Source organism: Ostrea edulis, chromosome 5 (genome assembly GCF_947568905.1).
Source record: "Ostrea edulis chromosome 5, xbOstEdul1.1, whole genome shotgun sequence".
Lineage (NCBI taxonomy): Eukaryota > Metazoa > Mollusca > Bivalvia > Ostreida > Ostreidae > Ostrea > Ostrea edulis.
Window position 1 is genome coordinate 54395385 of NC_079168.1, and position 13284 is coordinate 54408668.

At 35.3% G+C, this 13284-nt stretch overlaps 1 protein-coding gene across 1 annotated transcript; it reads right to left on the bottom strand.

Moving 5' to 3' along the window:
- Window positions 1–3891: 3891 nt before the first annotated feature.
- LOC125652313 (coadhesin-like) lies at window positions 3892–12312 on the bottom strand. Its single transcript, XM_056164848.1, has 6 exons — window positions 12117–12312; window positions 7535–7627; window positions 7269–7397; window positions 6860–7030; window positions 4516–4597; window positions 3892–4031 (listed from the first exon to the last, which is right to left on the bottom strand). Exons 1-6 carry the CDS (start codon window positions 12169–12171, stop codon window positions 3977–3979), a joined length of 585 nt encoding a protein of 194 aa, XP_056020823.1. The 5' UTR covers window positions 12172–12312; the 3' UTR covers window positions 3892–3976.
- Window positions 12313–13284: the final 972 nt, after the last annotated feature.

Consider the following 13284-nt stretch of genomic DNA (forward strand, 5'->3'; position numbering starts at 1 on the left):
CCCTGAAAACTCAACAGGTCGACATTCTCAGGGGTGTCATTCGGTGCACAGGCACCTGAAGTGTGGGTATCTTATATAGATCTTATGTACCCCCCCCCCCCTTCTAGAAAGAAATTATTTTATACAGAACCAATAATTTATCCAAAATATGTTATTTCCCCACCGATCACCCTGATAGGTAAAGTAGTGTTGATTAGTCAGTTTCAACCTTCTGTAAGCTTTAGAGACGACCAACTTGTGACATACTAATTTACCCCACCTCTGACAAGTTAGCTGGAAGATCCTGAATAGTGATGGGCTTATTATGGTCACGTGAAGACGTGGGATATTTATTCCACGTCACCGTCAAAATGTATACCAGGCTTCCTTGCGAGTTATCTTTCTTGTTGCATTTGTCAACAACAATGGCGGCCAAAGGGTTTGGCAGCAGACGAGATCGAAAAAAAGAGAAGAAAAAGTTCGTTTAAATACAGTCGTCTTTGAACAAGGAATATTTATGGTATGGTGTTGTCTGTAGTTCTGGTATGCAATAGCCTCATGCATATTATCATAATAGGTCATCGGTGGGATAAATTCGCCTCGCCCGGTATAAACCTTAGTGACCTGGTGTCATCCCGTACCAGGTCACTAGGTGACTAAGTACCTAATAGCGAGCGACGCGACGAGCTCGCTCCAATGATTACGCAATTGAGTCACTAGTCCGAAATATCTAACGGTTTCCTGGCTTTTTTATGATTTTGATATTTACCGTGCCAAGAAAACGTCAGAACCGGCGCCATTACGTAAACTGGAAATTCGCCGCCTCCATCTGGAGGCGGCATTCTCGGGCCGATTTTAAATACTTTGGAATCGAATTCAATGCTAAACTCATAATTAATCAACAAAACGAAGCTTCTTGTACTTACTAATACCGATTAAAAGAAAATATCACTCCAAAATTCGATAACAGAAGCACACAATTGTAGTCAACCGAATTTTCGCTGTCATTTGAGCGAGCGAGTCACGTGACTCAAAACATAACGACCATAGAATTTGAGAAATGATGACTTTAAACGAGACTGTTGAAACCCCTGCACCATCAACTTGTTTGTCAGTAGCCTTCCTCGATTTAAAAACTGACCATACGCAGAACGAGCTCTTGCGTATCGAATCAGTTGAGATATTTAAAAAACCATATGCAGGTGGTAATGGAATATTGCTACATAGATATAGGAAGTTGGAAATGGAGAATCTGAAATCATCCCGTTTGTCATAAAGTTGAGGTGTCAGTTTGCCGTTAATATCTATTTCCAATAAAATTAAGTATGAAGCAGAAGTGGACGACTCTGTGGTGTCTTTTATTTCGAGTTCACGGGATATATCGAATCGATATATGAATGAAAATTATTATTGTTAATAGATAATACGTCGTCTATGGTTGACCATCCTACCCACAATTATTTATTTATACTACCAGTAAAGATAATTCTACTACCAGAAAAAATAAAACACTGGTCAAAGCTACTCACAATTATTATTTATACCAGTAGTAAAATTAATTTTACTGGTAGGAAAATTAATTTTACTGGTAGTATAATTAAGACATATTGAAATATGCTGAATTTACGGCTAGACACATCATTCTGGTAGCTGCATCCCATAGCCTGTATACACTAAATTTGAAGCATGATCTTAAACTACGGTATTTGATATGAGTTGTTTTTTTCGAGAACAACTACTTGAAATGTGAAATTCAAAAATATTTTGTTTTACCTGATCATGAAATTGCGACAGGACACAGGAAGCTAACTTTCTTACTAAATAAATTGAATAAATTGACACCACGAAAAGAATGTTATTATGTCACAATACCAACATGACGTAATTCAAGAACACATTTTCGCGGATTTTCATAGTCATTTCGCGGAGAAGTCAACTTTCACGTTTTATGCTATAAATTTCATTGAAAAATATCCTTTGTTTGAACAATAATTCTAAACTAATTTTTACTCTAACTGTTATGAAATCTAAAACATTTATTACAAAACATCTGCACATAAATTTTATTTGTGCTTTTTAAAAAAACTTTTACCAACAATTGCAAAAATATGACCAATAAAACTTGAACATCAACTTTTAGCATTCCATTTCCTTATATAATCCTTTAAAAGAGTGGAGCGAAAACCTTAAGCGTTGTGTTCTTACAGTCATATAATATGTGTATGGCTGTTTAGGGAAAAAGACACCGATACCATAAACTGCAGATATTATTGCTGTTAATGGTGCAAAAGTTACTATAAATTGAATCTTAATAAGTTTATGAAAATGATTTAGAAAAGTGATTGTTTTCAATGAATTATATAGTAAAATAAATCAAAGTTGACTCATTTATGGCACTATGCTGTAGATAACTTTTATAGCTTAGAAGCCTCTACCCTACATAATTTTCCCCTAGAAAAAAAACGGACCCACGTAGGATTTTCCGTGATGGAAAAAGACATGTTCTGGTATAAATCCCCTCCCTGCACAATCCATCTATTGCTTTTCCTCAAGGCGAAAAAACCGCCCTGAACAACAATTTCGAATTTTCATCCAATGTGTGCAACTGGATCAATTAAGGCCCGTCATGGAACATTTCTGGATAGTATCACCCTAATCAATGATATGGTCAAGGACATAATTTATATGATCTCAGACGCACGTTTGCTTTGATTTTACAAAATTTAATATAATCGTTTGCTTCATACAACAAATCATAACTAACGGACCCTTACTGATATACATGTAGCATAAACTCTCGGTAAATAAAAGGGAGGAGTATGTTTAGAAATGAAATATTATAAAACACATCATCAGCTGCTTCAAATTAATAAATACCACGTTATCTTCAGTGCTGGTACATGTTAAGAGGAATGATGGCACTTAATATTTATCAGTGGATCGAACTGGAACTTGGAAACTATATAATTATATGTAGTATTGTAAGTGAGTAATATGGCCCTACAGGAGAGAAAACAATTCAAAAGGAGATGAGGTTACCACCAGAAAGGCAATTCCTCCCCTTAAAAGAAGGGGGGGGGGGTGCAATTGCAACTCATTTCCAACCAAAGGGGAGCAACTCATGTAAAACATCCCTCCAGGCCTTCAAGTTACTGATGAATGTTGATGATGGCGGTATTTAATCAGTCTAAGTCTGAAGGATTGAGGCAGACAGAAACTTCTTCAAACTGATACTTTTCTTATTCAACCACCGAGATACCAAGATGCTTTCTTAAAGTGGCACGTTCCATGTTCATACACTGAGACGGACAGAAGTAGCTTAAAGTAACGCGTGCCTTGTTCAGACACAGTGAGGCAGACAGAAATTTACTTATAATGATATTACTGGAGAAATGGATATTAAAGCCCACCAACTGGCTGGTGCGGTCTATTTTACAAATAGATTACATCGTCATTTAAACAAAACACAAACATGAAATTAGAAAACGTGACATTCAATATAGATGTCTGAAATGAACGTTTAACTGTATATTTTCATGAAGTAAAAATACTTTCAATATACATGTTCAGGAAAACAAAATCATTTTGGATTGGTTGATTGGAGCCGTAAATATTTAGAAGTTATTGCTATCCCTGTATCACGAGATGAAATGCGATCTCTATACTGATTTGTAACAAGGGACCATACATGTAACTTCCTGATATGGGAAGTTATATCACAAGAAGCCTTACCTTTTTTGTTTGTCAATATCTAATGAACAGCTGCTAACAACAAGACCGTGATACAACAGCTTATAGTAGTCTTTTGTTTTTGGCTACATTTTCGTGTCGCACAATATGACTCTAATATCAGTAAACAAATGACAAAGAAGTAAATATTAATTATTAATCAATGGATAAAACACACAGATATACTAGTATAGTATCATATTTTATTGTCAATTCAAATTCACTAACAGCATACATTTTTCTAACATTACGATGCACGGTATTTTGATTATTCTACCAGCTTATCCCTCTGCTTTTGAATGTAGCGTTGAATCCGATGCAATCTAGGTAAATGAAACATAGTAATTAATTATTTTGGAATCAGCATTTGTTTGGAACATGCACAGCAAATGATGTGGAATACCATTTATATGCAAAAAACGGATCGGGGTGGGGGTGAGGGTACCCCAAAGAAAAAATCTGGATCCGCGCATGACATGCATTAATATCAATAACATACTTTTAAAAAGATCAAGGTTTCATATAAAACATTGCTATTCAAGGAATATTTTTACATTCTGAATAATCTTTATGACTTTGACCACATACTGGTGGATATGGGGTCAATCCCCTCCTTTCTCCCCTATTTTCTGCCCTCCCTTTAATTTCATATTTCCTACCTCTTTCGCCCTTTCTCCCTACACACCCCCCCTTAATCCTCTTTCATTTTCTCTTATCTCCTTTCTGTCTCCCCTCCACCATTTCTTTTCCCTCTATTTTGCCCTGTCCATCCCAACACTAATATTGAAAACAATAAATAGGCATTACCTTTGACGAGTGCCCCTCTGTGTGTTTCTAAAAACGACATCCACTGTTGGCTTTTGAGGAGGATTAGTAATCGTTACAAAAGCTATCAAAGAAATCAAGCGTAGATATAAGTTTTCTACCAGTGCTGTAGTCACACATACAGCTGTAATAACGCGTACTGCTACAGTCACACGTACTGCTGTAATCATACATACTGCTGTAATAACACATACTGCTGTAATCACACATACTGTTGTAATCACACATACTGCTACAATCAAACATACTACTGTAATCACACATACTGCTGTAATCACACATACTACTACAATCACACGCACTGCTGTAATCACATATACTGCCGTAATCACACATACTCCTACAATCACACATACTGCTGTAATCACACATACTGCAACAATTACACGTACTGCTGTAATCACACATACTGCTAGAATCACACATACTGTTGTAATCACACATACTGCTAGAATCACACATACTGCTGTAATCACACATACTCCTACAATCACATGTACTGCTACAATCACACATACTGCTATAATCACACATACTGTTGTAATCACACACACTGCTGTAATAACACATACTGCTGTAATCACACATACTGCTACAATCACACATACTGCCGTAATCACACATACTCCTACAATCACACGTACTGCTGTAATCACACATACTGTTGTAATCACACATACTGCTACAATCACATATACTGCTACATTCACACATACTGCTACAATCACACGTACTGCTGTAATCACACGTACTCCTACAATCACACATACTGCTACAATCACACATACTGCTACAATCACACATACTGTTACATTCACACATACTGCTACAGTCACACATACTGCTACATTCACACATACTGCTACAATCACACATACTGCAACAATCACACATACTGCTGTAATCACACATACTGCTGTAATCACACGTACTGCTGTAATCACACATACTGTTGTAATCACACATACTGCTACAATTACACGTACTGCTGTAATCACACATACTCCTACAATCACACATACTGCTACAATCACACATACTGTTGTAATCACACATACTGCTACAATTACACGTACTGCTGTAATCACACATACTGCTACAATCACACATACTCCTACAATCACACACACTGCTGTAATCATACATACTGCTACAATCACACATACTGCTACAATCACACATACTTCTACAATCACACGTACTGCTGTAATCACACGTACTGCTGTAATCACACATACTGCTGTAATCACACATACTGCTACAATCACACATACTGCCGTAATCACACATACTCCTACAATCACACATACTGTTGTAATCACACATACTGTTGTAATCACACATACTCCTACAATCACACATACTGTAGTAATCACACATACTGCTGTAATCACACATACTCCTACAATCACACATACTGTTGTAATCACACATACTGTTGTAATCACACATACTCCTACAATCACACATACTGTAGTAATCACACATACTGCTGTAATCACACATACTGCTACAATCACACATACTGCTACAATCACACATACTCCTACAATCACACATACTGCTGTAATCACACATACTGCTACAATCACACATACTGCTACAATCACACATACTGCTACAATCACACGTACTGCTGTAATCACACGTACTGTTGTAATCACACATACTGCTGTAATCACACATACTGCTACAATCACACACTGCTACAATCACATGTACTTCTACAATCACACACACAATGCTACAATCACACGTACTGTTGTAATCACACACACACTGCTGTAATCACACATACTGCTACAATCACACACACTGCTACAATCACATGTACTTCTACAATCACACACACAATGCTACAATCACACGTACTGTTGTAATCACACGTACTGTGGTACTGTTGTTAATCACAAACGCTGGTACAAATACACGTACTGCTATAATCACAAGCACTGCTAAATCACACATACTGCCGTAATCACATATACTACTGTAATCACACATACTGTTATAATCCTAAGAACTTCTGCAGTTAAATTCTAAAAGACATATCCAGTTTTGAAATGTTCGGGTGTCATAATTCAATTCTAACAAAAAGATTGATTTTAATTTGTAATATAAAGTACATCGATCTCAACAAAGTTTTCTTTATCTAATATTTCAATTTTGTTTAACTGTTTCCATATCATACTTTCCATTTGGGTTTTAGCCCTAAACGATTTTTTAAATATCATCATGTGCATTTTGATCTCAGGGAAAAACCCCATTATTTATAAACTACTTGTACATGTAATATTATCAGAATTGTTATGAAATAAAAGCTCACCTAGGCAAGGTTGTGTGTTACATTGCACAAACTCCACAGAATCTCCTATGCATGGTATTCCTCCATGCGATGGCGGTGGATTATTACATTGTCGTACTCGTAATCTAAGCCCACCCCCACAGGTCTTGTCGCAGGCGTTGAAGGCTCCCCACTGACTCCAAGTGCCATTTACTAAAAGAAACTTTAGAGATTAATTTGAATTTTAGGACAAACATAGGAAGTAACACGTTCTCGAAGTTTCCAAAGCTCTCTGTGTATGTATGATAACACAGACAAGAACTGGACACGCTCTTCGCTGCTGTGAACACTCGCATTGGACAGCCGTGCGCTCTGACTTCAAGAACAATATGAAAAATTACATGATCGTTGGCCAACTCATATGTTTCATGACTGAGAACAAATTGGTTACCTGGGCACGGCCTCGTTTCCGAAGTCAATACGGTTTTCCTTCCACACGCACTGATATGAGTCTTTAACCTGGACTGTGAGCTGCTTCCAACACAACCACTCCAGTTTTCCCAGTGGGTGAGACTTTGCCCTTTAAAGTAACATTTGTTCCATGTTCATTTGGAGTTGTAATCTTATCAAATTAATTAGAGAATTAGCTATAAATCAATTAATTTAACCCACCCCCCTCTCCGTAAACTCGCGTGTGTTACAACTCTTTTACAGTACCTCTACAGGGTCTGCACATTCCTGCGACGGGGTAACCCGATGAAGTGGAATAACCTTCTTCATCAGCGCTACATGGAGCCATGTGATCCATGGCTGTCAAAAGGCATAAAAAATTGAAAAGTTCGAGAATCTGCCAAGGACAACAACTCATATGCAGTATTTATGTTATACAATATCCACAACTAACACTTTTTTGAAACTTTAAAAATTCAAATTTTGTCATTTTAGCTAGTTTTTATGTATATTTTTATCATGCTGTTTAATGAAAATGTCCGATTTTCTAATGCTGAGTTATACTTCTGTTTATTCAGGAGGTACATATACATTTACATCTTTGGAATTAAACTGCAGTGCTATATTCACAAATTTCTTTAAAAAACTACATCAAGGCAATAAGTCTACAAATGAAACGCAAAACAAGATAATTGAGGAATTTGAAAGTCTAAAAAAATAAAATGGATTTGAATGTAAAGAATCAAACCCTAAATGATAGCATTTCAGGAAAAAATACTTGATGCAATAAAAAAAAAGATGAATAAAAATAGAAAAATAATTAAAGCTCATCGATAGACTTGATTTCAATTGAAATGTTGAAAAATGGAACTCATACTGGTTAGTAAAGCTTTTTAAATATTAATTTTCAAGGAAGGCAAATTCCCATCTACATTTATTTGGAATATCAGCTTATTAGTATTACTGCATAAAAAGGTGATAAACTTGATCCTGCAAATTACAGATGTAGGTAAGCTTTTCAACAGAATAATTCACAATAGACTATGCTATTTTATTTATCAAAATAATCTCATAAGCACAAACCAAATTGGTTTCAAAAAGAAACCCCGTACATCTGATAACATATTTGCTCTTAAAACAATAATTGACCATTATGAACAGAAATGCCGTCATTGATTTGAAAAAGGCTTTTGACACTGTATGGAGAATTGGCTTATTCTATAAACTTATCAATAAAGGAATCCCTAATCGTCTTTATAACATTATTTCTTCAATGTACATAGGAACTACGTTCAAAGCAAAATTTCTACATGGACTAAGTCAATCTTACAAATCAAAATTGGTACCGTATAAGTTTTACATCCAGTATGTATCGGAGACACTTCATTACACATATCATTATATGCAGATGATATAGTTCTTTTATCAGAAAGTAAATCAGGCCTACAACGCTGCCTTATCAGACTACTGTGTATCTTGGAAATTGCATGTAAATACTTCAAAATCAAAAACATTAGTATTTAATTCAAGTGGTAAATCTTATCAATCTGATTAAAACCAGATCCTGTGATCCGCTCACTTAGATCGCTACACTAGTGTAGCGATCTAAGTGAGCGGATCTCAGGATCTGGTTTTAATCAGATTGTAAATCTTATCAAAATGAATTTCATTTTTGGGCACACCTTTGGAAATTGTTAAACAGTGCATACATCTTGGAATTACTATGAAGTTCAATGGAAATTTCGATATTGCTATTTCATCTCTTGTTGACAAAGTAAGAAAAGCTATCTTTAAGATTAAAAGAGTAATTGGCCTCAATAATCCATGCAAACTTTTAGAAAAACTTTTTGATGCCATGGTTGTTCCCATTTAACTATACGGAAGTGGAATTTGGGGACTTTAAAAAACTAATTATAATGAATCTGAATCTTATGAAAAAGTTCATTTGAAATTTATAAAAGAAATTCTAGGAGTTCATTGCAAAGTTTCTAATGATGCAAGCCGAACAGAGCTCTATCGTTTACCATTAAGAAATGTAATCTTACAATCTTGTGTTAAATTCTTAGATCACATTCAAACTCAGGATGAATCTTTAGTCAATAAAATATAACAAACAACTAAAATACCAAATCCATGGATAAAAACATTAATGTACATGTAACTTTACATAGGTTAGGATTTTCTTTCATCATAAACAAAGATAGTGATGTAAAACTTTATATCAATTCTATTAAACAAAGAATTACTTATCATTTTTTGCAAATGCAAAAATCCATGTGTGTGTGTGTGTGTGTGTGTGTGTGTGTGTGTGTGTGTGTGTGTGTGTGTGTGTTACCTACCATAATTGTCATTTACAGACACAAATATTACTATTGTCATGAGTATGTAACATTATTGCTATGCCATGTCATTACTATCATTATTGTTATTTGTTTTACACATGGTCAATAACCATTAATCGTTGATGTGTTGCGCCAATAAAGAATTTGAATTAATATTGATGGTCACATGAGGGTGGAGCTACCTTAATTGTCATAGCAAATTATACATAATAGGAGGGTGGATTAGGGATCTACCTATCTCTCCTCCCTTCCTATTCTTTTCCATCCCATTTCGCTTTCCTCTTCGCCCTTTCTCCATACGCTTCCTTCTCTCCTCACCATCCCATCTAGCTTCCTCTTTCCTTACTCTTTCTCCGCTCTACCCTAACCACTCCCAAATAGTAAGAATCAACCAATTAAAAACCTCCGCTCTACCCTAACCACTCCCAAATAGTAAGAATCAACCAATTAAAAACCTCTGCTCTACCCTAACCACTCCCAAATAGTAAGAATCAACCAATTAAAAACCTCTGCTCTACCCTAACCACTCCCAAATAGTAAGAATCAACCAATTAAAAACCTCTGCTCTACCCTAACCACTCCCAAATAGTAAGAATCAACCAATTAAAAACCTCTGCTCTACCCTAACCACTCCCAAATAGTAAGAATCAACCAATTAAAAACCTCTGCTCTACCCTAACCACTCCCAAATAGTAAGAACCAACCAATTAAAAACCTCTACTCTACCCTAACCACTCCGAAATAGTAAGAATCAACCAATTAAAAACCTCTGCTCTACCCTAACCATTCCCAAATAGTAAGAATCAATCAATTAAAAAACTTCTGTTTTTGCACTTAAGAAGTAGATGACTAATATTCACATACTTTGTTACACCATAACCCTACAGTGTCTGCGAATAAATCAAATAAATATATTCGGTGTCTAAAATGATTGCAGTCATATCATTTTCATTAATTACACTTAATTCTAAGAAAAATTCTTTAAATGGCGCATAATTACAATCATATGGTAAATTTTCTATCTATGCTCTGACTTGAGTTGCAACGTGTTGTGCGCCCCCTGTACTGAGGGGGAAATAACTGCATGTATCGCTGTATTGTGAAAAATTTATCCCATTCACTACTCAAATCTATTTTAACCATTCTCTTTTTTAACCGAATTTGAATGATCTCATCCAAAATATTTAACTAAAATTATTTGTAGGGATACATTAGTTCATATAGACATAGACATAATTTTTTAAAACGAATATTAGTAATAAACCGGGGTAGATTTGACCTACATGTACATGGATACATCAACAAAAGATTTCATTTTTCAATTTACAAGGGGCTTTAATAAATATAAGTGTAGTGGGAAAATATATCACATATTTTTAATATCAAAATTTTGTAGACGGGGATGCAAGAATACTGCGATATAAGGCCTCAGCTGTGCATAAATTTCTCTGCGCCGTAAATCGAAGGTTGATCTGTAGCTCTCTGGTCTGTCCCAATTTTCCCCCAGAGAGCTACAGATCTGCACTAAATTTTCCTGCACTACTGATATGACAAGGATCCATCCTTAAGTATTCTGATATAAATTTTACGTCAAATATCTTCGAATATATCAAACAGTGCCATGTATAAACAGCGAAATACATCAGTAATTAAGAGTTAAGTACATTGATATAACAAGTATAGCTTTTTAACAAAGCACTTAGTCTTTAGGAACAACCTTATACAGTAAACTGATATAAATTATGATATGCTTTAAGTATTTATATTTTTATTAAATGACCACACAATCACACTTTTCTAAAATGGTAAATCTTACATAAAAAGTTTTTAAAAAAACACCTACTAGAAACTATTGTACAATAATTGTTCTAGTATGACCTTGAAGTATACATGATATTTGTACTAAAAATAGAAAGCATTGTTTCTTCTCAACTTCAAGAAAACAATGAAAAGCAGATTTTCAGCTAGTTTAATTTTTCACAAAGCAAGAAACAAAAACTAATTAATAGATGAAAATTGCCAAAATTTTATCAAGAAGAATTTTTAGGTTTGCGTGCAAAAAAGACCATTTCTGTTATTTGTTGAATTATAGAAACGTTTTTGATAGTTGTTATGAATAAGATTAAAATGTCAGTTTTATTCGTCGAACAGAATTTCAACCATTGAAATAAATTAGAATTTTCATAAGTATAAATTTTCTACCAATCACAAAGGAGAGGAAGTGTATTGTCCGAAGACTGTAAAATACTTCAACTATATGATCAATCTCTACCCAGAATTGTCGTTCCTTGCTCTCACTTACAAGTGAGTGTAAGGAACGATAACTCTGGGTAGAGATTGCTATATGATACCGTTTTCCTTGAAAGACGGTAAAAAGTTCGGATGTTTTAATTGCCAAAGATATACATGTACCAGAGACATATATCTCTGGCTATTGATTTTGTTTTTATATTTTAAGTATAGAAATACTGATATATACTAGTATGTGTAAATATAAATCTACTTACTGACAGTACTAATTAAAGAGAAAACTGCTAAACACCTCAAAGCGTTTGAAATCATGTTGCCTTTCTGAAAGGAACGGAGAGTGGACACTACAGTATTCTTCTTCCTTCAAGATAAGTAAATCGCACGTGGGATAGGTACAGTGTGTATCAACATACAGTCGAATAGTGTTATCTCGAGGCTACCTCCGGGACTGACGGTATATAGTACTTGTCAGAGTCATGCCTTCATATCATTTTCATGGAAATTACCTGTTGATATTTATAGAATTGTTCGAGGCATTCTTTTTTTTTCTTCTTTAAATTTTCAGAGAGCGTGGTTTTGGGAAGACACTTTATATTTTTTCGTATGTTGTTGTTATTTATTTGGGAGGGGATCTAAATTATGTTACCCCCCCCCCCCCCCCCGTTGAATTGTGAAGGTTGGTTGGTTGTATATTGTTTAATATCCCGCTCAAGAATTTTTCACTCATATGGAGACGTTACCATTGCCGGTGAAGGGTTGCAAAATGAAGGCCTATATGCTCGGTGCTTACGGCCTCTGAGCAGGGAGGGATCTTTATCGCACATGTACCACACCTGCTGTAACATGGGGCCTCGGTTTTTGCGTTCCCACCCGAAGGACCGCCTTATATAGTCGCCTCTTACGACAAACGAGGAGTACTGAGGGCCTATTCTAACCCGGATCTCCACGGGATCTGACGTTAGGAACATACAATGATGAACCATCTTTCACATGCAGAAAACAAGTAATATGCCGAGCATTAAAATGACTGAGTTTTTAAAAAAATAAATAAATGTAACATGTCAGTATTATGTAATCATTTGATTCTAAATGTAACTCGCATTTGCATTGCTTGAAAAATTAGTGGTATATTTGATGAAAAATTAAAAAATAAACATGACTAATTGAAACAAACACCACACACGGCTGCTTCTGCAATTCTAAAAATGGTATCCCGTGGAGAAGATTAAATATTGCCACTTTCGATGGATTTTTTAAAGACAGACCTGAATCTGAAGTTAAGGAACCTGATTTAGAGGAAGAAACTCTTCTTTCTTTGTCCAAACAATTTGATGATAAATTCTTCTACATCCAATTATGAGGCGCTGAGGGAATTGGCCAATTTGTGTTTTTAAAATCATTTGTCGTTCTCAATACTCTAAAATG